The 21,674-nt window shown below is 46.3% G+C and overlaps 1 protein-coding gene across 2 annotated transcripts in view; it reads right to left on the reverse strand.

Moving 5' to 3' along the window:
* The window catches only part of TRPM6 (transient receptor potential cation channel subfamily M member 6), a 381,140-nt gene that overhangs the window by 18,742 nt on the left and 340,724 nt on the right, over positions 1-21,674 (reverse strand). For both annotated transcript variants that reach the window (XM_073670622.1, XM_073670620.1), the window contains exon 38: positions 8,122-8,228. In XM_073670622.1, coding sequence (XP_073526723.1) covers positions 8,122-8,228 — 107 coding nt within the window. The remainder of the gene's footprint in view (positions 1-8,121; positions 8,229-21,674) is intronic.

Genomic DNA, 21,674 nt, shown 5'->3' on the forward strand with positions numbered 1-21,674 from the left:
CATGTTTCTATCTATCTAATCTATGTGTGAAGCTCTATTCTGTCTGTTATAAATTGTCGGGTACCGCTGCTGAATTGCCGGCCGGCTTTTTTAAAGAGACGGTGCATGAAAACACTATTATTTTTTTTGATAAATCCTTTACGCTAAATGACAAGTACAGTAAGCAGCACTGTCACTGTACTTCATATATATGTGACTGACATGTTTCTATCTATGTAATCTATGTGTGATTCTCTATTCTTTCTATTCTAAATTGTCGGGTACCGCTGCTGAATTGCCGGCCGGCTTTTTTAAAGAGACGGTGCATGAAAACACTATTATTTTTTTTGATAAATCCTTTACGCTAAATGACAAGTACAGTAAGCAGCACTTTCACTGTACTTCGTATATATGTGGCTGACATGTTTATATCTATCTAATGTATGTGTGAAGCTCTATTCTTTCGGTTCTAAATTGTCGGGTACAGGTGTATGCCGCTGCTGAATTGCCGGCTTTTCATGTTTCACTGTTGGCACTGTTCCCATCGATTTGGGCAATCACTGTAATGCCACAACCACCATGGCTGTGGCATTACAGTGAGTGGCAGACAATCCCTGCATGATTGGTGCTCTAAATAGCGCCAGACATGCAGGACACGCTTTTGGTGCACGAACAGTTATCGAACATAACCTCGAACAGCCGAATTTTTTGCAAATCGTTCGGGTTCGTCGAACAACTCGAACACCGCCCAAAACAGCTCGAATTTGAGATTGGCGAACAGTTCTAGTCGAACACCGCTCATCTCTAGTAAGGACTACCTTCAGTGTCAGGCTGAGGTAGCACGGTGGCTCAGTGGTTAGCACTGTTGCTTTGCAGCACTGGGGTTCTGGGTTCAAATCTAACCAAGGACAACATCTGCAAGGAGTTTGTAACTTTTCCTGGTGTTTGCGTGGGTTTCCTCCAGTCTCTCTGGTTTCCTTTCACACTCAAAAGACATGCTTATAGTGAGTATAGATTGGAGCCCCAATGGGGACAGGGCCAATAATGTCTGTAAATCGCTGTGGAATATGATAGCGCATAATAATAGCTTGTGTTTTAAGGGTATTTTTACATTCTACTGTATTTCTACTAAAAATGCACATTTTCTCTCTGTAGGCAGGTTACTGCTATGCCCAGCACTGAATCAGAGATATTCTTCCTGCCACACCCTTAGGCTGTGTGCCCACTATGCATTTTTCAAGCATTTTTGCCGCAGAATATCCGCAGCGAAAACAGTTAAAAAATGCTTGGTAATACGTGCCCCATGTTCCCCAATGATAATCTGCATGTGCATTAATACGCAGCATGTCCATTAATTTTGCGGACACACAGTGTAATTGCCGCCATTGACTTGCATTGAATTGCTTAATATCCGCATCACTACTTGTGCACATGCGGATATGAAGCGATTCAATGTGCGGATGGTATCCGGGTCAGGAGAAGAGGAGACTCTCCTCCAGACCTGGGTACCATAACTACCTGCAAAAAATAGAATTTAAAATAAAAAATAAAGATTATACTTACCTTCCGATGGCCACCGGCCTCCTCAGCGATGCGTCCGGTGTGTTGGGCGGCTCGCGGTGGTGTGAGGACCTGACATGACGTCATTTAGTCATGTGACACGCGATCACTGACGTTGCGGTCACATGACTCAATGACGTCATGGCAGGTCCTTTTACACAACCGCGAGCCGCCTAACACACCGGACTGAGCGGAGAAGGAGACCGGGGGCCATCGGAAGGTAAGTATAATCTTTATTTTTTATTTTTTACCATTCTTATTCTTTTTTTTACACTATTTCTTGGTCACACTATATAAATCCATGCCAGTTGCATGGATTTATATAGTGTGACCAAATTGTCAAGCACTTTTCCAAGTGATGCTAAAATCGCTTGGAAAAGCGCTTGATAACCCGCATGCAGAAATGCATGCAAAAACGCTTGACAAACGCTTCTACCTGGCGGGAAAAATGCATGTAAAATCCGCATGCGTTTTTCCTGCCAGGGAGAAGCGGAAAAAATATGCAGCATTTCTGCATCGTGGGCACATAGCCTTATGGTGCTTCACTGAATCTGCAGCTGCATCTCCCTCCTTCCTTTCTTCTATTTACTGCTTTACACTAGGTGGATTTTTTTTGGCATCCGTGAAGGCTTTTGATCATTCAGTGAAGTGATACCAATTTAATATAATAAGATGTTTTCCAAAGTTTCTTTTGCTCACAAGTTCTACTGATTAAAGTTAAAACAGTTTGGTTCTATGAAAGCTATAATGCGGGTCTTTGGTGCCAACTATTTTAGCCCATTATGGACACGTGTCTTAATTGCTTCAGTCTCTTGATAAAGCTTATTTCAATAGTGTGATCCGAAAGAAGTTTAAGTAGCCATTTCATCTATGCATCACTTCATTAGCTGCAAAAGACTGCTTATTATTGACTAAGATACTGGAAACAGGGATGAAAGCTTGCTTGCTTTTCATGAAAGCGATAATGGTATTCTTCAAATAGAAACAAGTAGATAATATATATTATAGTCTGAACAATGTACTACCTTCTGAGTTTATAAACCTACAAAGCAAGCAAATGTCATTTTTATTGTCTGCCCATCTATAATATAACCGGGGATGCGTGTCTCTGTCTGAAGCCTTTATAGACTGCGCAAGCGCGACACGTCTGCGCAGTCTGGCTCCAGACAGAAGACCGCATCGAGCCGTTACAGGTAAGAGGAGTGTATAGTGCCGGAGATCACGTTATGCGTAGACACTGAACGCATACCGCGATCTCCAGCGCCATACTTACACACTTACCTGACCAGAAGGAGCGTTGCCTCTCGTCGCCGGAGACCAGGGTAGGAGTGAGCTGCCGGAATCGGCGCATGCGCATAGCGCAATCCGGCACCATTTTACTGAAGACACATTTGCAGTGTGTCTTCAGCAAAATGGCGCCGGACAGCGAGGTATGGGCACGCGCGTACTCCGGCGCCGCACTCCTCCCCCAGCCTACGGCAGAACAGGACACAGCAGCGCTGGAGCACAGGGAAGAAAGGTGAGTATAAGTGTTTATTTTTTTGTATGTGTGCAGCATGGAAGTGATGAGGGGTACCATACATACCAGAATTGGGGGGTGAGGGGGCCATACATACCAGGATTGGGGGTGAGGGGCCCATACATACCAGGATAGGGATGAGGGGGTACCATGCATACCAGGATTGGGGGGTGAGGGGACCATGCATACCAGGATTGGAGGGTGAGGGGACCATGTATACCAGGATTAGGGGGTGAGGGGTGCCATGCATACCAGGATGCGGGTGAGGGGCTCATGTATACCAGGATAAGGCTTAGGGGGCCATGCATACCAGGATTGGGTATGAGGGAGCCATGCATACCAGGATTGGGGGTGAGGGATGCCATGCATACCAAGATTTGGGGTGAGGGGTGCCATGCATACCAGAATTGGGGATGAGGGGTGCCATGCAAACCAGGAAGGGGATGAGGGGAGCCATGCATACCAAGATAGGGATGAGGGTGCCATGCATATCAGGTTAGGATGATGGGGACAGGATTGGGGCAGCACATACCAGCATGGGAGACCATATACCAATAAAAATGCTTGCCACCCGGGCGTAGAACGGGTTCAATAGCTAGTATACTATAAGAGAGGGGTCTCAAACATGCGGTCCACATGTTGCCTTTGAGTCTGCTTCATGCGGCCCGTAGGCACCGGAGCTCCACGTGGCAATGTGGCCTGGTCCAGGAGTCCACAGATGTAAGCGCTACTTTTCAGTTGAGTGTGTGCTCTTGGAGCTCTTCGCAATAGAAATACCAGCCACAGGCCAATCAGAGGCCGGCAGCTGAAGTTGGTGTTTTGGCATGGGCAGCATATGACATCACTGCCATGTACTGCCCCGACTCTGGGGGAGAAGAAGACGCTGTTCGCTGAGGGAGCAAGGTCAGGTGAGAAGGATCATTTTTTTGGGTGGTGGAGGGACCAGAATGGGGAGAGGACATTACTGCAAGATGAGGACCAGGATGGGGGACATTCCTACAAGGTGAGGACCAGGATGGGGACATTACTATAAGATGTTAGTCAGAATTACTATATGGTACTAATTGTAAGACAATATTACTGTATCAGGCCAATTGGGGGAAAAGAAAGGGAAAAAAGTGGTAAATATGAAAAAAAAAGTTCAACATAAAGTATGAAAAAATATTTTGGCACTAAAAATACTGTTTTATGTATAAACTAAAGAAACAAAAAAGTGCACATTTGTTATCGCCACATCCGTAATGACCCAAGCTATAAAACTGTATCATAACCCATATGATGAATGCCATTTAAAATAATAAAATAAACACGCCAATAATGTTAAAAAAATTATCAAAATGTGTATTGAAAAATAAATATGGTATCACTGAAAATGTCATTTCATCCTGCAAAGAATGCGGCCCTTCAAATTCAAATTTTTTCTGTGTGTGGCCCATAAAACCAGCCGAGTTTGAGACCCCTACTGGATTTATAAGTCTGCAATGGTACAGTCATTAGCCTAAAGAAAGTTATATAGAGGTGAGTAACATCATTACGCTTTATTGGCTCAATTCACCATTGTGGGCTTTTTAAGTCACTGTTTTGTCTTGTGGTAATCTTTAACTTTTGTTACTCCATTTTTTTTCAAAATAATGGAAATTGTTCATTAATCTTGTGCAAAATATAAATGTTGTCTTTAACCTTTTTTTTAACTTCTTAGCACAAAAAGTCAAATTTTCTGCTAAAATGTTGCAAAATTTGAGCAGAAATTTCAGAGATACATAAAAATCGCTCCAGAGTGGACTGGAATACATTTTCCCTAAAATTTTGATAAATAATAACAAAAAAAAAACAGATGAACTTATAAAATAGACTAAAAAAGACACAAAATAAATGAAAAAGGTACAAATGAAAAACAGGCAAAAAAAAACATTTAATGTTTATAAATTATCTCTACAAAATTAAAAGAATATATTTTTTGTTCCTTATGGTGGCACCAAAAATCATTAAGTTGGATCTAAAGAACATTAATTTTGCAAATACCGTATTTTCAGTCCATAAGACGCACTTTTTTTCCCCCAAATTTGGGAGGAAAATGGGGGGTGCGCCTTATGATCCGAACCTAGCTTTACCAGATAGTTGTGGTGGTGGTGGAGCGGGATCACAGGGCCCTCCGTTCCCTCCCTCAGGAACCCGGCAGCGGCAGCAGAATAAGAGGTGAGATACTGCAGGGCCGGTGTCTGGCTGTCGACGCTGAGGCAGAGCGGCGTGCGTGGCTTTCTGGTGGCTGCGGGACCGCCCTGAGCCAGCGCATGCACAGACTGGGAGCTCAGGCGGCCAATTTCCTGTAGATCACAGCTTCAGGAAGATGGTCACGGCCACCGGAAAGCAGCGCAGGCCGCTCTGCCACATGCCGCTGACAGCCAGACACCGGCCCCGTGGCCACCGGAAAGCTGCGCACAAGCCGCTGACACACCGGCCCCTGACAGCCAGACACCGGCTCCTGACAGCCAGACACCGGCCCCGCAGCATCTCACCTCTTCTGTTGCAGCCGCCAGGTTGATAAAGACCCAGATTGAAACATCATGTTACATATTGTCACAACTTTCCCCAAGCATTTCACAGTGTGCCAATAGTTGTATAAAACGTTTTCATCACAATCCACTGAGAGTGTGCAGTGAAATTTCTCTAGTCTTGGTTTTGGGGTCACTCACCGCATTCCACCAGCACCTCGCTGCTTGACTGAGTGCATGCCAAAACTCCTCATCTCTATGAGACTGTGATAAAACATGTGGCTGGTAATACGGAGTTGTGCTATGGCATGGAACACTATGAAGAATTGAGGCATATAACTATGAGCTCTGAAGTGGCCTGAAATAGTGGAGTAATTGTAACCTGGACAGCCTTTCATAAAATGATAAAGCAAATAAGACTGTGGCCTATATTGGGAGACCGGAATGTCTGTGTGTGTTGTATCTCCAAGTTGTCTTCTTTTCACAAGCCATCAAAAAAGTTGCCTGTAACCCTTTCCTGCAGTATGCACTGCAGTTACTTTTCCCTTTTAATAGCAACAGTCACAGGAATGTCGTTTTGTTCATTTTATTGGGCGCTATTGCATTGCTGCTTCAGGCGGATTCCACCAGGAAGATGTTGTGTGCACATACCCTTAGGGGAGAAGAAGGGGAGGTCAATCGCTGCAGATCACTTTAGAGTTTCTCTACTTCTCACCTTTGAGGTGTACATCAGGAAGCAGTCCGCACCCACTTGCTATGTGCAGAACTACCCAGCATTCACGGGCTTCTCACCAGAATACGATTTTTGCAATACAGACCAGGCTTTGAGGCCCCGCACTGTGCTAACTTACATGCGCTCTTGAGTAGCTCTCTGTTGCATACTTTTTCCTAAGGCCTCTCTAATTCTTCTGGCCACAAAGTGCAGGCAATTACTTGTTTTATTCTCTGAATTTGACTAAAACGGAGCTTGTGCAGTGCCATGCTCTGGTCTCCAGATGGTGATCTTTGTGAACAGCTCCGCACAGAAGAGACGATCTGGATGGTTAACTGGTAGTATCATTCAATCTCTAGCCTTTTCGGTGCATGAATCTGGATGTAATAGTGTGGTGGGAGTGCTTGATGAGAGAATAATGAATGAGGATAAGGTTGGCACGCCTGGATGTAAATATACTACCTGGGATGTCATTATACTAGTAATTGGAACTTTGGATGTCACTACTGAACGGGAAGTGGGGCAAGAGCTGGATGTCACTTCTCTGGGGGCTTAGGATTTGGCACGCGACCCTTTTTTAGAGCTTAATGTGGCTCTCAAGTTAAGAAAGTTTGGGGACCACTGCTCAAGGGCATACTACACTGCAGATGCCACACATTAAAATGCCTTTTCACAGCTACTTGAATGTTGCTTGTCCAGAACAATTATCATCCATCATTATTTATGAAGGCTTTCTACAAGAAACATTTTCCTATATACCTATGTTAAATTGTTAAATACACTAGTCCTGTTTTGTGCTGGCAGACAAACAGATAGGGAAACTAAAAGTGATGTGACTCTTTTGTGCCATTCTTTCCAATCCAATTCAAGATTCAACACTTTTTTGGAGGGGTGGGAGGGGGGGGAGATATAATAAAACTAAATGGAACTATTGAATTACACACAATTGCTGATAGGACTGTACACAATTACTGTAAACAGAAATCCCATTTAATTTGTACTTAGTGTATGCATTAATGACAGCATCCAACAGGAGCAAAAGATATTCTAATGACTAAATTTGTTCTCCTGTGAATAGATAGTTTTATTGTTATTAAATACCGGAACGGTTGGCTTTATCCAAATGTATAAGAAATGAATGGGGTATTATGAATGTTGCCATTGGTAGCATCACTTCAGAAGAGTATACTACAAAAGATAAAGCATAACAAAAAAAAAATAGATTTTTTTTAGGCGCCCTTCAAACAGTCTGCAATTACAACACTGAAAACATACTTCAAATGCCCTTGAGGTTAACAAGCATTTCTAATGAAAAGGTGGGACTGCATGACTCTGCCTCTCCATAGATAAACTGAATATAAGATCCACATGATCCTTGCAAAACTCTGGAGGAAAGCAAAGACTTAAAATAAGAGACGGGGATAAAGAGTTTAATTACGGAATTGTTAACACCGTGTGCACCCTTCTGACACGGTAGGGGTCACTTTAATATAATTTTGCGTTGCATGGCTGGTTATGGCAGTATCGGTGCTATTCCTCTCCTTTGAAATGATTGACAAGCCAAGGGCAGAGAGGTAGGCGCGCAGCAGCTGTACTTAATAGACTCAGCAGCAATGAAAGACTGTCTCATCATGTGCCTCATTTAATGTAAAAGTGTCAATGCTGTTTAATCTCTTCTCTGAGCAGCTCTTAAGTAAATCCTTTCCTAAACTCCTCTCAGAATATTTCTTATAATCTTAAAAGCAGAATGTCAGCACTGCACTGGAAATTAGGCAAAAGTTCTACATTTAAACAACATAATAATAAAAAAGAAAAAAAACGGATGACTGACGATATTGTCAAGCATGTATAATGCATACCAGGAAGTTTGAGTTTCCGACAGCAAGAGTTGCAGCAGTGTTTGGAAACATAGTTTGTAAGAGCATCTTCTCCTAAATTGGCTGGTCCAAACACCATACCTCTTGACCTATAGAAAAAAAAAGTGTAAAATGTTATAGTGATCAGCAAATCCCTCTGGAAAGAAGAGTGGAACTTTGTGTACTTACACCGTGGATTCTATTTAAGTTCTGAAACTTAAAGGAAAGCTGAAAATCCCAGCTATGGGGAAGGGGAATTTTCTCTGAAATGTTATTCCAAGAGGTTTAAGGGATACAAGATATACTCACTGATGATATGGTGTAAAATGATAATTTCAAATCAGGAGGAAATTGTAACTATGATGCACAAACAATATTGACATAAAAATGTATCCATCTACAGTTTAAGTGATTGCAAATGTTAAAGACATTCAGTTTATCGGGTTGTCTATCCTTTATGATCTGGGTACACTTGCTATGCTTGTTACCTCAACCCCTTAAAGACCAATATACTTTGGGCTTTGAAGGGGCAGGCTAAATATTTACATATTTTTTTCGGTTTATCAACATGTTTAAAGATCCAAAACACCCCCTAAGATAGCCATTTTGTAGGTTTTTCCCCACTATTTTGGGTTACATGCTGTTCATATTTTATGCCTTTTTAGCCTACATTCCCACTATGATCTTTTGGTGAGTTTTTGATGTTGCAGATTTTCTGCACCATCACCATGTCCGCACTTATTATGCAAATTAGGTGACTTGTGTTTTTTGAGTGCATTTGTTTACGTGTTTTTGATGCTGCATTTCTTGTCTCTTTTTGGTATGTAATGTTTAAAATAAAGCTACTTTGTTTTTTTATACTTCATGGCTTTGACAAAAATTTATTGATACAGTCATATGCGAATTAAATGCATTTTTGATTTGTTTCTGCTGCAGAAACGCACTAAAAACGCATGTGTGTTTTTTACCTTTCCGTATGTAATGCAAGTCTATGCGGAAAATCTGAACATAAAACTCAGCATAATCGCAGGAGAAATTTGTATGATGCAGATTAGTAATGAGCGAGCATGCTTGCTACTGCTCGGTGCTCGCCCGAGCATCTCACTGCTCGAGATGCTCGGACCTCGCCGAGTATTTCCGGGTTGCTCGGCGGGAGCTCGGGTCTCCTCCCTGCATGTTTGGTGCTCTTTACTAGAGATGAGCGTTGTTCTACTCGAACTGTTCGCCAATCTCAAATTCGAGCTGTTTTGGGCGGTGTTCGAGCCGTTCGGCGAACACGAACAATTTGAGAAAAATTCGGCTGTTCGAGGTTATGTTCGATAACTGTTCGTGCACCAAAATCATAACTGGATTTTTTCTCAGTAATGATGAAAATTAATGTTAATACGCAGTTTGAGTGTACAGCGGGGTGGGGGGAGGGGCAGGGAATGGATCTCTGCAGGAATAATGAAGATCTCCATTTTTTTTTTCTCTTTCCCGCATTTACAGTGGGGAGGTGCAATCTGTCAGCCTATCAGCAGCGCACACACGGAGCGAAGTGGGCTTCTAGCTGTGTGTGGGACTTGTTCTATTAATCCATCTATACAGACCTCCATCAGGTTGCAAACTGAATATATTTTTTTCTGCATCTACCTCTGAAAAAATATTGGGCTTCTAGCTGTGTGTGGGACTTGTTCTATTAATCCATCTATACAGACCTCCATCAGGTTGCAAATTGAATATAATTTTTTTCTGCATCTAACCCAGCCAATAGTTTTGGCCTAATACCACAGTTTGGCCACTCAGCTCTGCTCGGTTCCCATCCATTGTTTTTTTGTGCAAACAACTCCAGAGTTGTGAATTAGTTAACCACCAAAATGAGTGGAAAAAGGCCTGCTGCTGGTGGAAAGGGGAATAGGCGTGTTGGGAAGGGGAAAAAAGGTTGTGTCCGTGGGGTAGGTGTTAAAGCAACAGTAACATCTGCAGAAGAAAGACCATCTTCCAGCCAAACTAAAATGTCTACTTCTTTTAGCGGACAATGTGATAAGATCCCTTTCTTACGGCCACGCCAATCGCTACAAATTCCAGATGAGGCACAAAAACACCAGGTGCTTCAACGGATATCAAGTGCTCCTTTAAGTGGGCTCTCCTCCACATCAACTTCAACATCACAAATACTCCAGTCCTCAAAGGTGTCACCCCAATCGCACTTGCTTCCTCACAGCTCCCAAATCTCCAGCTGCCCGTCTGAGTATGAGGTAGAACAGATGGTTGAGTCTGCAGAGCTGTTTACTCATACTATAGCCTGGGAATCAGAGGTCGACTCCAGCGCTTCTGTGAATCCAGACGAGGAAATGATCTGCACTGATGCCCAGAATCTTTATGAGTCGGATCCAGGACCAGACGCAGAAGGTTCTGACCATAATGTAGACCCTCATTCCCAAACTGTAACTCCTGTTGGTGGAGACAATGAGGAAGACGATGATAAGACTCAAATACCTGATTGGAGCGACAACTTTAGTTTTTTGTCAGGGCAGGAACAGGTTGGCTCTGAGGACGACGGGTGTGATAACGCACAGGGTGATGATGATGAGGTTGGAGATCCCACTTACTGTCAACCCACAGTCAGCCAAGAGATGAGGTCAGCAGAGGAGGTGGAGGAAGATGCTAGTGACGACGAGGTCAGGTTGCGCCTTCCTGGACAGAGACGTAGTACTGGAAGCACGTCAACAACTGCATCCTCAAACACAACTCTGCCTCTCACCACAAGTCGTGGTGGCTCTTCAGGTCGCATGGGTGCTAAGCCTTGCATAGCCTGGGCATTTTTTCAGATCGATAAAGATGACCCAACTCGTGTTATCTGTAACATTTGTCAGCAAAAGCTAAGTAGAGGCCAAAAAATACATAGTTTGAGTACTTCATGCATGAACCGGCACATGGACATGAAGCATAAGTTGCAGTGGGAAGCTCAGTGTGCTACAATGCGGCCTAGCCGGCCGGGCCAACCACCGTCTGTCATATCTTGTGCATCCGTGGCCTCTTCATCCTCTGTAACTGGGGGGACAGCAGTCACACCTGTTTTGGGGCGCAGACCTGCCACCTCTTTACCCGCAACAGCCAGCGTGATTGGCAGGTCATCATTTTCTTTGGAGGTGGTAACACCAGCTGGTGTTGAGTGCTGTCCGACATCGATAGCACCACCTTTGGATCAAGGCAACCTAACATGTCCGCCTGCATCTTCCTCACAGACCGGCAGTTTGCCGGGGACACCCTTATCAACCCCGTCTAAGCACAATAGCCAGCCCTCGGTCCCTCAGATGTGGACAAGTAAAAGACCATTTCCTCCTAGCCATGAGAAAGCTAAGAGGTTGAATTTCACCATCTGCAAGCTCTTGGCTACAGAAATGCTGCCTTTCCGCCTGGTGGACACAGAGGATTTTCGAGACCTTATGTCCGTCGCAGTGTTCCAGTACCAGATGCCCAGTCGGCACTACTTCTCAAAGAAAGGTGTGCCTGCGCTCCACCAGCATGTCGCACACAACATCACCGCTTCTTTGAGAAACTCTGTGTGTGACAGGGTGCATTTCACCACAGACACTTGGACGAGTAGGCATGGACAGGGGCGTTACATGTCGCTGACTGGGCACTGGGTAACTATGGTGACAGCAGGACAAGGGGCTGCTGTCCAAGTCTTGCCGTCCCCACGAGTTGTGCGTCAATCCTCTTTATGTCAAAGTTCCTCCACTGCTTCTGCCTCTTCAACCTCCTCTCGGTCTTCCACCTGCACCCAAAGCCTGTCTGGTCATGCCACAAGCTTTCTAACTGCGCAGAAGGGATCCTGCACACCTCCTTACTATGCTGGCAGTAGGGCTCAACGTCATCAGGCGGTTTTTACATTGAAATGTCTGGGAAATGTGAGTCACACAGCTGAGGAGTTGTGGTCAGCTCTGGAGAACCAATTTCATGAATGGTTGTCTCCACTGGACCTGAAACCAGGGAAGGCCGTGTGCGACAATGCTGCAAACCTGGGTGCGGCCCTTCGCCGGGGCAATGTCACACACGTGCCTTGTATGGCTCACGTGTTGAACCTGGTTGTCCAGCAATTTTTAGCCCACTATCCCAGACTAGATGGCCTTCTGCAGAGGGCACGGTCGCTGTGTGCTCACTTCCGCCGTTCGCATCCCGCAGCTCAGCGACTTACATCTCTACAGAAGTCGTTGGGCCTGCCACTTCACCGGCTAAAATGCGATGTGCCTACCCGGTGGAATTCAACTCTGCACATGTTGCAGCGACTGTGGCAGCACCGACAAGCCCTGGTGCAATACGTTCTGACGTATAGCCTGGGCCAACGAGATTCAGAGGTGGGGCAAATCACGCTGGAGGAGTGGTCTCAGATCAGGGACCTATGCACCCTTCTGCACAGTTTTGAAATGGCGACGAAGATGTTTAGTGCTGACGATGCCATTATCAGCATGACTATTCCGGTGATTTACATGCTGGAGCACATGTTAAACAGAATTCGGAGTCAGGTGGTGGCACAAGAGGAGGTGGAGGAAGTAGAGGAGGAGGAGTTGTATGCGGAAGGGCTAACATCTGCAAGGTCCAGACGGTCGGCAGCACCAAGGCGGCAGGCATGTGAGGGTGGGGGAGATGGTTTTACCAGGGCGCATGGTAGCAGCCAAACTAGTGAGGAAGGTGCAGGAGCCCAGGAAGAAGTGGAGGACGAACTGATGGAAGACTCATCAGATGAGGGAGACCTTGATCACATTTCTGTTGTGCGAGGTTGGGGGGAGAGGACAGAGGAAGGAAGCATGATTGTTACCTCGCCACCAACACAACAGGGACTTGGTGCTCCTGGATGCGCAACACACATGAGTGCCTTCTTGCTGCACTACCTGCAACATGACCCTCGAATTGTGAGAATTAGAAATAATCCTGACTACTGGGTTGCCACACTGTTAGATCCCCGGTACAAAAGTAAATTTGCAGAAATTATTCCTGCCATAGAAAGGGATGCACGCATGCAGGAGTATCAGCAGAGACTGTTGCAGAATCTTACATGTGCTTTTCCACAAAATACCAGTGGTGCACGTAGTGAATCTCACAGTTCCAACTTGCCAACCGTGGGACCGTCAAGTGTTCAGCACTCAAACCGTAACAGAACCACAGTATCTGCTGGTAACATCAATTTTGCGGAATCATTTCACCACTTTTTTAGCCCATCCTTTGCAAGGCCACAGGAGACAAGAAGTCTGACACATAGTCAACGCCTAGAGACGATGGTACAGGAGTATCTCCAAGTAAACATTGAAGCCACGACTGTGTCACTGGACCCTTGCTCTTTTTGGGCTTCCAATCTGGATAAATGGCCGGAGCTAGCCACTTACGCCTTGGAGATCTTGTCATGCCCCACAGCCAGCGTTCTGTCTGAACGTGTGTTCAGCGTGGTGTGCTGACAGATAAGCGCACGCGGCTCTCCACTGATAATGTAGACAGACTCACGTTCATAAAGATGAACAAATCATGGATCCGAAACGACTTTTCTACCCCTGTGTCATCCTGGGGAGAGTAAAAGCTTGATGATTGGTTAAAATCACCCTACCAACCGTTTTAAGCTTTCAAATTACTAATCATGTTTATCTGTATCTTGGCTGGAAAATAATTTGGGCTTTGTAGCAGTGTGCAGCACTGACCTATTAGGCCATCTATACTAAAGCTTCACCAGATTTAAAATTAATAATAATTTTTAGCTGCATCTAGCCCGGAAAATAATTTTGGGGCTCCGAGATGCGCAAGACACATAAGTGCCTTCTTGCTGCACTACCTGCAGCATGACCCTCATATTGTCAGAATTCGAAGTAATCATGACTACTGGGTTGCCACACTCTTAGATCCCCCAAACTTTTCGATCAAACTTTTCATTTTAATAAAGACCAAAAAAATGGTCATTTTTGATATTATAAGCATTAGCAGGTTGTTAGTTTTCAACTCAAAACTTTATTCTAGGTGATGTTACATTTTCACATAGGACCCCTTGTTCGAAAGGAGCTTCTGAACTCTCTCGTCCATTGAATTTGTCAGGTTTTGGATGGTTTCTGCTTCAATTGTTTTGCATGAGGACAGAATACCCTCCCAGAGCTGTTGCTTAGATGTGAACTGCCTCCCGCCATCATAGACACTCCTTTTAATGATGCTCCAAAGGTTCTGAATGGGGTACAGGTCAGGGGAGCATGGGGGTCACACCATAAGTTTGTCCCCTTTTATGCCCATATCAGCCAAAGATGCAGATGTTTTATGTGCAGCATGAGATGGTGCATTATCATGCAGAAAAATGATCTTGCTGTGAAATACACGGTTCTTCTTCTTGAACCATGGCAGGAAGTGCTGTTTGAGAAAATCCACATACATTATGGAGTTCATCTTTAGCGCCTTCAGGGATCCTAAAGGGGCCGACAATCTCTCTCCCCATGATTCCAGCCCAAAACATTACTCCACCTCCTCCTTGTTGGCGCTGTAGCCATGTTTGCGTGGGGTGTCCATCAACCAGCCATCCTCCACTCCATCCATCTGGACCATCGAGCGCTGCACGGCACTCATCCGTGAACAAAACAGTTTTGAAATCAGTCTTCATGTAATGTTTGGCCCACTGGAGCCGTTTCTGCTTGTGTGAAGTGGATAGAGGAGGTCGACAGGATGGCGTATGCACAGCTGCAAACCTCTGAAGGACCCTGCATCTTGTTGTTCGGGGGACGTTGGAGGCACAAGCAGCTTCAAAAACTTGTCTGCTGCTATGACAAGGCGTTTTTGCCGCTGCTCTTTCAACCTGACGTAATTGCCTGTAGGAAAGAGTCCTCAATTTGCCCTTATCAGCACGCACACGTGTGTACTGTGAATCAGCTACATACTTCTTGATTGCCAAGACACTTCATCCTGATCATCGCACAATGTTGATTGTAGTCATGCCTTGACCTAAACACTCCACAATTTGTTGCTTCTCAGCAGCCGACACATCCTTTTTCTTTCCCATTTTGGCAGAAAATGTAGGCTGCTTAATAATGTGAGACAGCCTTCTTAAGTAGTCTTGCCTTTCATTGGACACACCTGCCAAACTAATTAGCACAGGTGTCTGCAATTGCTTACAGTGATATAAAGAGCCCTGACACACATCACCATCAATGAGTTTAACTGACAAACAAACAAATTCTTCCCTTATCACTCCTAAACACTTTTTGCATAATAATTTGGAACGCAGTGTACATGTGCTTTTCCACAAAACACCAGTGGTTCACGTAGTGAATCTTACAGTTCTAACTTGCCAACCGTGGTCTGTATGGAGTTGTTCAATAAAGGGCCCAAAATTAAGATAACATAGATGGGAGAGGTCTCTATGAATAGGAATTCCTAAGTATTTGATACCCTGTGAGGGCCAGGCAAAGGGAAAGTTGGACTGGATGGAATCCTATATGGATTTGGGGAGGGAGACATCGAGGGCCTCAGACTTCGCTGCATTGATTTTAAAATTTGACCATGTAACAAAGTGATCTATTTCAGCCATAACAGCATGGATGGATATATGTGATTGAGTGATATATACTAGGACATCATCAGCAAATAGAGAGCACTTGTACTCGGTGCCTCCCACCTCAATCCACCTAATATTGGGGTTATGGCGAATTGATGAGAGCAGGTGCTCCGTCACTAGGATGTATAAGAGAGGGGACAGAGGACATCCCTGCCCTGCCCCACGGCAATGTGGTGTAATGCATGCAGGTGTCGGGTCCTGATCCACACTCCATCCTTACCTGAGAGTGAGATATCACACCTCTGGGTGAGGTGCAATACCTCTGTAGCAACCGAGCCCTCAGGGTGCTACAGTTCCATTTATCTTCAGCCTAGGTGACGTATTGTGATACAGGGCCGTGATTTTGGCTATAAAAGGGTCCCCTAGACCCCTACCCCAAGCTTTTTAAGAGAATCATATATGGCGTGCCAGGAGACTCTATGGAATGCTTTCTCAGCATCCAACGAGAGTATCTAATTACAAATTTTTAACTGCATCTAGCCCAGGAAATACTTTGTGCCTAGTAGCAGTGTCTGCTAGTCAGCGGATTATTCCAGCTGTTAAGCAAGCTACACCACCTGTAGTTTAGACACTTAATTTTTTCAAAGGAAATGCTTCGGGACCATGGGATACTCAGTGAAGAGCATCAGGAGGCACCCCAAGGCATAGGGGCTGGGACTGGCAGTAGGATGCCTTGCGGTGGACAGCCGAGCTCGATCCTTATAAAAGCTTTTTAACTGCAGCAGCTTTAGTGGACGCTACTGGAGCTGGAATTACGCGGCTGCTGGCATGAGACTTGCCCTCCAATAGATCCTTGTAAATGGATTTAAAGTGTATTCATTCAAATTAGAGAGACAATTTAAATTAAAAAGCTTAGAGCTGCCTCCACCACAGGGGGGCTCGTTCGACCCACCAGCGGACAGGCACCAGTATTGGGAGAGGGGGGCTGGCCATCAGGGTTCACCGCGGCTCTGGCACAAACCCGGCGACACGGAGGTGGCACGGGCAGGAGCGGACTGGCCGTGTCGGCTTCTCACTTTTTGGATTTTAGAAGGGCATGACATGCCTATATCTGTGTCTCCCCCTCCTTTTACTCCTCCACCTCTTTTATTTTCGCATGACTATATGTACTTGTCACTTTTCCATGTGTTAGTTATGTCTTCTGAGCAGTTTGTCAGCTTTTGGACACCTTTGAAGGTGTTTTCTATGTGTTTCTATGTGTTTTTGTTTGCCTGCCATTGGTTTTAACGGTGTTCGAAGGTGTTCGACGAACAGTTCGACGAACAGTTCGGCGAACACACGGGTGTTCGACGAACCGAACCGAACTCGAACACTACGGGGGTGGCTCAACACTACTCTTTACAAAGCAAATGAACATGCAAGGATTGCCTGCCACTCACTGTAATGCCATAGCCATGTTTGTTGTGGTATTACAGTGATTGGCTGGCCGCACAGCGTCATCAGGTCTATATCATACCTGGTGCCGCCATGCTCGTCACAGTCACTCCAGAATCAGACAGTGTAGGGAGAGGTGCTGCAGAGCTAGGGAGAGATTTGCTTGTTTCGAGTTAGTGTAGGTATACCAAACTATATTAGAGACACATATCCATCTCTTCTGAGGACTAATCCATCTGCAGAGATATCAGGCAGGCAGTGTATATAGGCAGGCAGGCAGGGTATATAGCAGACTGCAGTGCACATAGCACAAGAGGCTTCATTCCAGTTTTGTCTGCTGCTGCTGCTGTTAGATAATTCTAGAAATAGGCCCAGGTCTCAGGGGCCAGGAATAATTTTTTTCTGGATCTTAATCCTCATTATTTTCTTAAAAAGCAATCCAGAGAACACCATTGTTCTGTGCCATTTGCTTGTTGGCACTGCAGAATACAGCAAAGTCCTTTCCATATTACAGCGCTAAAAATCCAGCTATTTAAAACTGTTGTTTGTCCGTCACACGGATCACAATTAATTGCGCTGAAAATACTGCCATTTCTGATGCAGAGGCCGAGGCCGTGGGCAAGCTGAAATTGTGCCACAAGAAACACCCACATCTTCTCGCCCAAGCTTCCTGTCCCAATTCCTAGGGGACCGCAGCACATCACTATTGAACCCAGAGCAGTTTCAAAAGGTTGTTGGTTGGATAGCGGATAATGCTTCCAGTCACTTTGCCACCACAACCACCACCACCGTCTACCACACGGTCAAGTCTTAGTAGCCTGAGTCTGGACTGCATATTCCTCACCCTGATCCTCCTTCCTCCCACCATGCCGAGTGCCCAGTGTAAGGCAGCGCTCGTCATCATACTGGGGGTAACTCGCTTCGCTGCGTCAATCAATGCACACGTGCAATGTCTTTACGTTTTTCACACAGTGTTGCAGTTTATTATGGCACTTCATAAACCGCTGTTCACACACAGTTCATCTTAGTCCGCCACCGGCAGGTTTACACACAAACAATTCATGAGCCAAGTGGCACACCGGCCCACTTGCTCCAGGGTACAGCTTACGGCAAGGTAATAAAGTAGCAATGTTCATATCACAATGTCCATATAGCACCGGGTATTACCTTTGCCGGGTATAGCTGTCTCAGTCCGTTATTCTGCCACCACTGTGGCTCTGCGGATTCCCAGGTAGGGGTCTCCAGCCGTCGTTCCCTCAAAGGCCACTGACATCCACACAGGATCCAGGCTCTGCCTTCCAGGACTCTTACTCAAGCCGGCTCTCCCTCAAAGGCCACTGACATCCGCACAGGATCCAGGCTCGACCTTTCAGGTACCAAGCTTCACTTCAAAGCCGCTGCCTTCCAAGGCCACTAGCATCCGCACAGGATCTAGTCTTTGCCTTCAGGCTGCCAGGCTTCACGGTATCACGGTATCCCACACACATGGGGAACAGGCCTCACGCCTCTCACACCGAACACACCTGTCTCAAATTAAGCAGGTTTATATATACTGTGCACAGACAGCCTCATACTGACAGGACCTTGCTGATGTCACAGTTATGTGATCAGTCAGCTGTGTGTATAGGTCCTGTGTGCTGTCCCAGTCATGTATACAGAGCTTTACTGTGCATGCAGGACCTGGGTGATGTCACAGTCATGTGACCAGTCAGATAAAGGGGAAGGTACATGGTCCAGTAAGCACATCCTGGACCATTTACAGTAATGCTAGCAACCTGCTGCATTACATATCCCCCCTCTCTGTTCAAACTTGTGGGGTTGAACACATAATATACACAATAACATTATAACCCCCAGCTCACATATAGACCATGAACTTTACAATTGTGCTACTCAGCCCCTGGAACCTTAGTCAATGACATTAGCCCATTCCTTAGGGACCTACCATTTGTCACTGTCACTGACTTCGTCAGGTCACCTTTCCGGGTCGTAACTTTGTCAGGTCTCCCCTGCTCCCAGCGGTCAATCAAAACCCTGTCAGATCTTCCCCGCTCCAATGTGCCCACTCGGCTCTCAATAGCCAGTCTCTCATGCTTCTCTTGCGTCCACTGGGTTTGTAGCAACTCCTTGAGCTCCCTGATCTCGGCTCTTACTTCCACCGAATCATCCAAGCTCGCATCACTCGAGGAGGTATCTGCTTCACACCTCCCCTCACCAGCGGCCAACTCCTGGCCCTGGTCTGTGGATTCTCCGACAGACTCCTCCATCTTTTTCCGCTCAGCTTCCATCTTGCTGACGGTTTCTTTAAGGTACGTCTCCGCCTTCTGGAGAGCATCACAGGACATCTATAGCTCCTTCACCTGAGCTTCCAGATCTAGGGTCTTTCCCCGGAGACCATCATTCTCCTCACGGGTGTCTTGCAGAGTGGTCTCAACCGCTTGGTGCACTTGCTCTGCACCCACCTTATCCTCCTCTAGTTTCTCCTTCACCTTGAGGAGATCCTCATAATCTCTCTTACTCTGTTGCAGTTCCCTACTGCGTTCACCACACACCTTCTTGGAGTCACACAGCTCCTGGTTGAGCTGTTTGCGCAGTCGTTCTAGGATTTGTTCGCGTCCAGAAACACCATTCTGCCGCGCCTCCTTCTCAAGCTTCAACTGCAAAACCTCTTCCTGGATTTTGCGGCGGTCCTCCTTAATTGCGTAGAACATTTCCTTCCACTGGTTAATTTCCTCGTTGCTTCCCTTTAGATCTCGCTGTAAGTCCTTCACCAGCTGGAGTATTTTCTGCTGTACAGACTCCAGGTTCAGCTGGTCTGAGGACAAGTTCCCCAGGTTTCCACATAATTGCTGCCCATCACTCTGACCCTGCTGGCCGATAGGTTCCAGCTCTTGGTCACGACTGGCCGCCTCCCCTTCCAGGGCTGTCAGATCCTTCTGACTCGGTACCGTACCGGAGGTTGCTACTGGCAACGTCACCTCCTCTTCTACCTCTAATGGAGGATCCACACTTGAAGCAAAGGCACACAGTACTACCCTCTCTTTATTTTTATTTTCAGCCAAGTCTACAGGAGCAACCTTTTTGTGGCCCTTGCGCCGTCTACGAGATGGGGACTCTCTCACCACGTCTAGCCCCTCCTGACTGAACTCACTTTTTACTTTCATAGTGTCACAGTCAGCTACGGGGTCTGTGTCACTACCCATGGTGTTGTGGACTAACAGGTCACCTCCCACTTTGACGTCACCCCCTTCTACTGGAGTTACCCCGTTATCAACGGTCACATTGTCATTTTTAGGAGGCACCAACCCACCAACAGTAACAATTTTCAGTTTTCTACACTCCACACTCTTGTGAAAATCCGCCCCTTTTTTAGACTCCGCCCCCTTTTTAACAACCACACCGGCAGGGTAATTTTTACACAAAAAATCTGCAGTAGTCTTAGGACTCAGTTCACAACATCTCTTACCACCTCCCCGGGCACTCTGGGACAACACTGGCGCCCCCGGAGAGTCCATAGAATGGTCCACTGCAGCCATTCCATATGGTGCCCACAGCTCCTGCGGTTCCTGCACCATGTCCAGAAAAAGTTTCCCAAATACCTGCTCCGGTCCCAACCGGTCCTTCAACCGCTCAATAGCTCCAGACAGATCTGCTGCTTTGCTCACAGCCATCGCGGTACACTGTTCACACTAGCACTTCATCGCTCTCCCGGAAAAATTTTCGTGGCCCCACCAAGCCACCGCAAAACCGGATTTGAGTGCGATGAGAATCTTCGCAACCCCGCCGAGTTGCCGCAAGATGCTTTATACTTCGTGAGCCCCGCCGAGCCACAGCAAACCAGGTTTGAGTGCGACGCCAATCTTCGCAACCCCGCCGAGTTGCCGCAAGATGCTTTATCCACACTCGTCGTCCTGTGCCGTTGCCCCTAGCAACCGGGGTTGTCGTTGCCACTAGCAACCGGGCTGCCGTTGCCCGCACTCTCGAACCATATGTAAGGCAGCGCTCGTCATCATACTGGGGGTAACTCGCTTCGCTGCGTCAATCAATGCACACGTGCAATGTCTTTACGTTTTTCACACAGTGTTGCAGTTTATTATGGCACTTCATAAACCGCTGTTCACACACAGTTCATCTTAGTCCGCCACCGGCAGGTTTACACACAAACAATTCATGAGCCAAGTGGCACACCGGCCCACTTGCTCCAGGGTACAGCTTACGGCAAGGTAATAAAGTAGCAATGTTCATATCACAATGTCCATATAGCACCGGGTATTACCTTTGCCGGGTATAGCTGTCTCAGTCCGTTATTCTGCCACCACTGTGGCTCTGCGGATTCCCAGGTAGGGGTCTCCAGCCGTCGTTCCCTCAAAGGCCACTGACATCCACACAGGATCCAGGCTCTGCCTTCCAGGACTCTTACTCAAGCCGGCTCTCCCTCAAAGGCCACTGACATCCGCACAGGATCCAGGCTCGACCTTTCAGGTACCAAGCTTCACTTCAAAGCCGCTGCCTTCCAAGGCCACTAGCATCCGCACAGGATCTAGTCTTTGCCTTCAGGCTGCCAGGCTTCACGGTATCACGGTATCCCACACACATGGGGAACAGGCCTCACACCTCTCAC

Source organism: Phyllobates terribilis, unplaced genomic scaffold (assembly GCF_046119375.1).
Source record: "Phyllobates terribilis strain yellow unplaced genomic scaffold, ASM4611937v1 Scaffold_1__5_contigs__length_1240528914, whole genome shotgun sequence".
NCBI lineage: Eukaryota > Metazoa > Chordata > Amphibia > Anura > Dendrobatidae > Phyllobates > Phyllobates terribilis.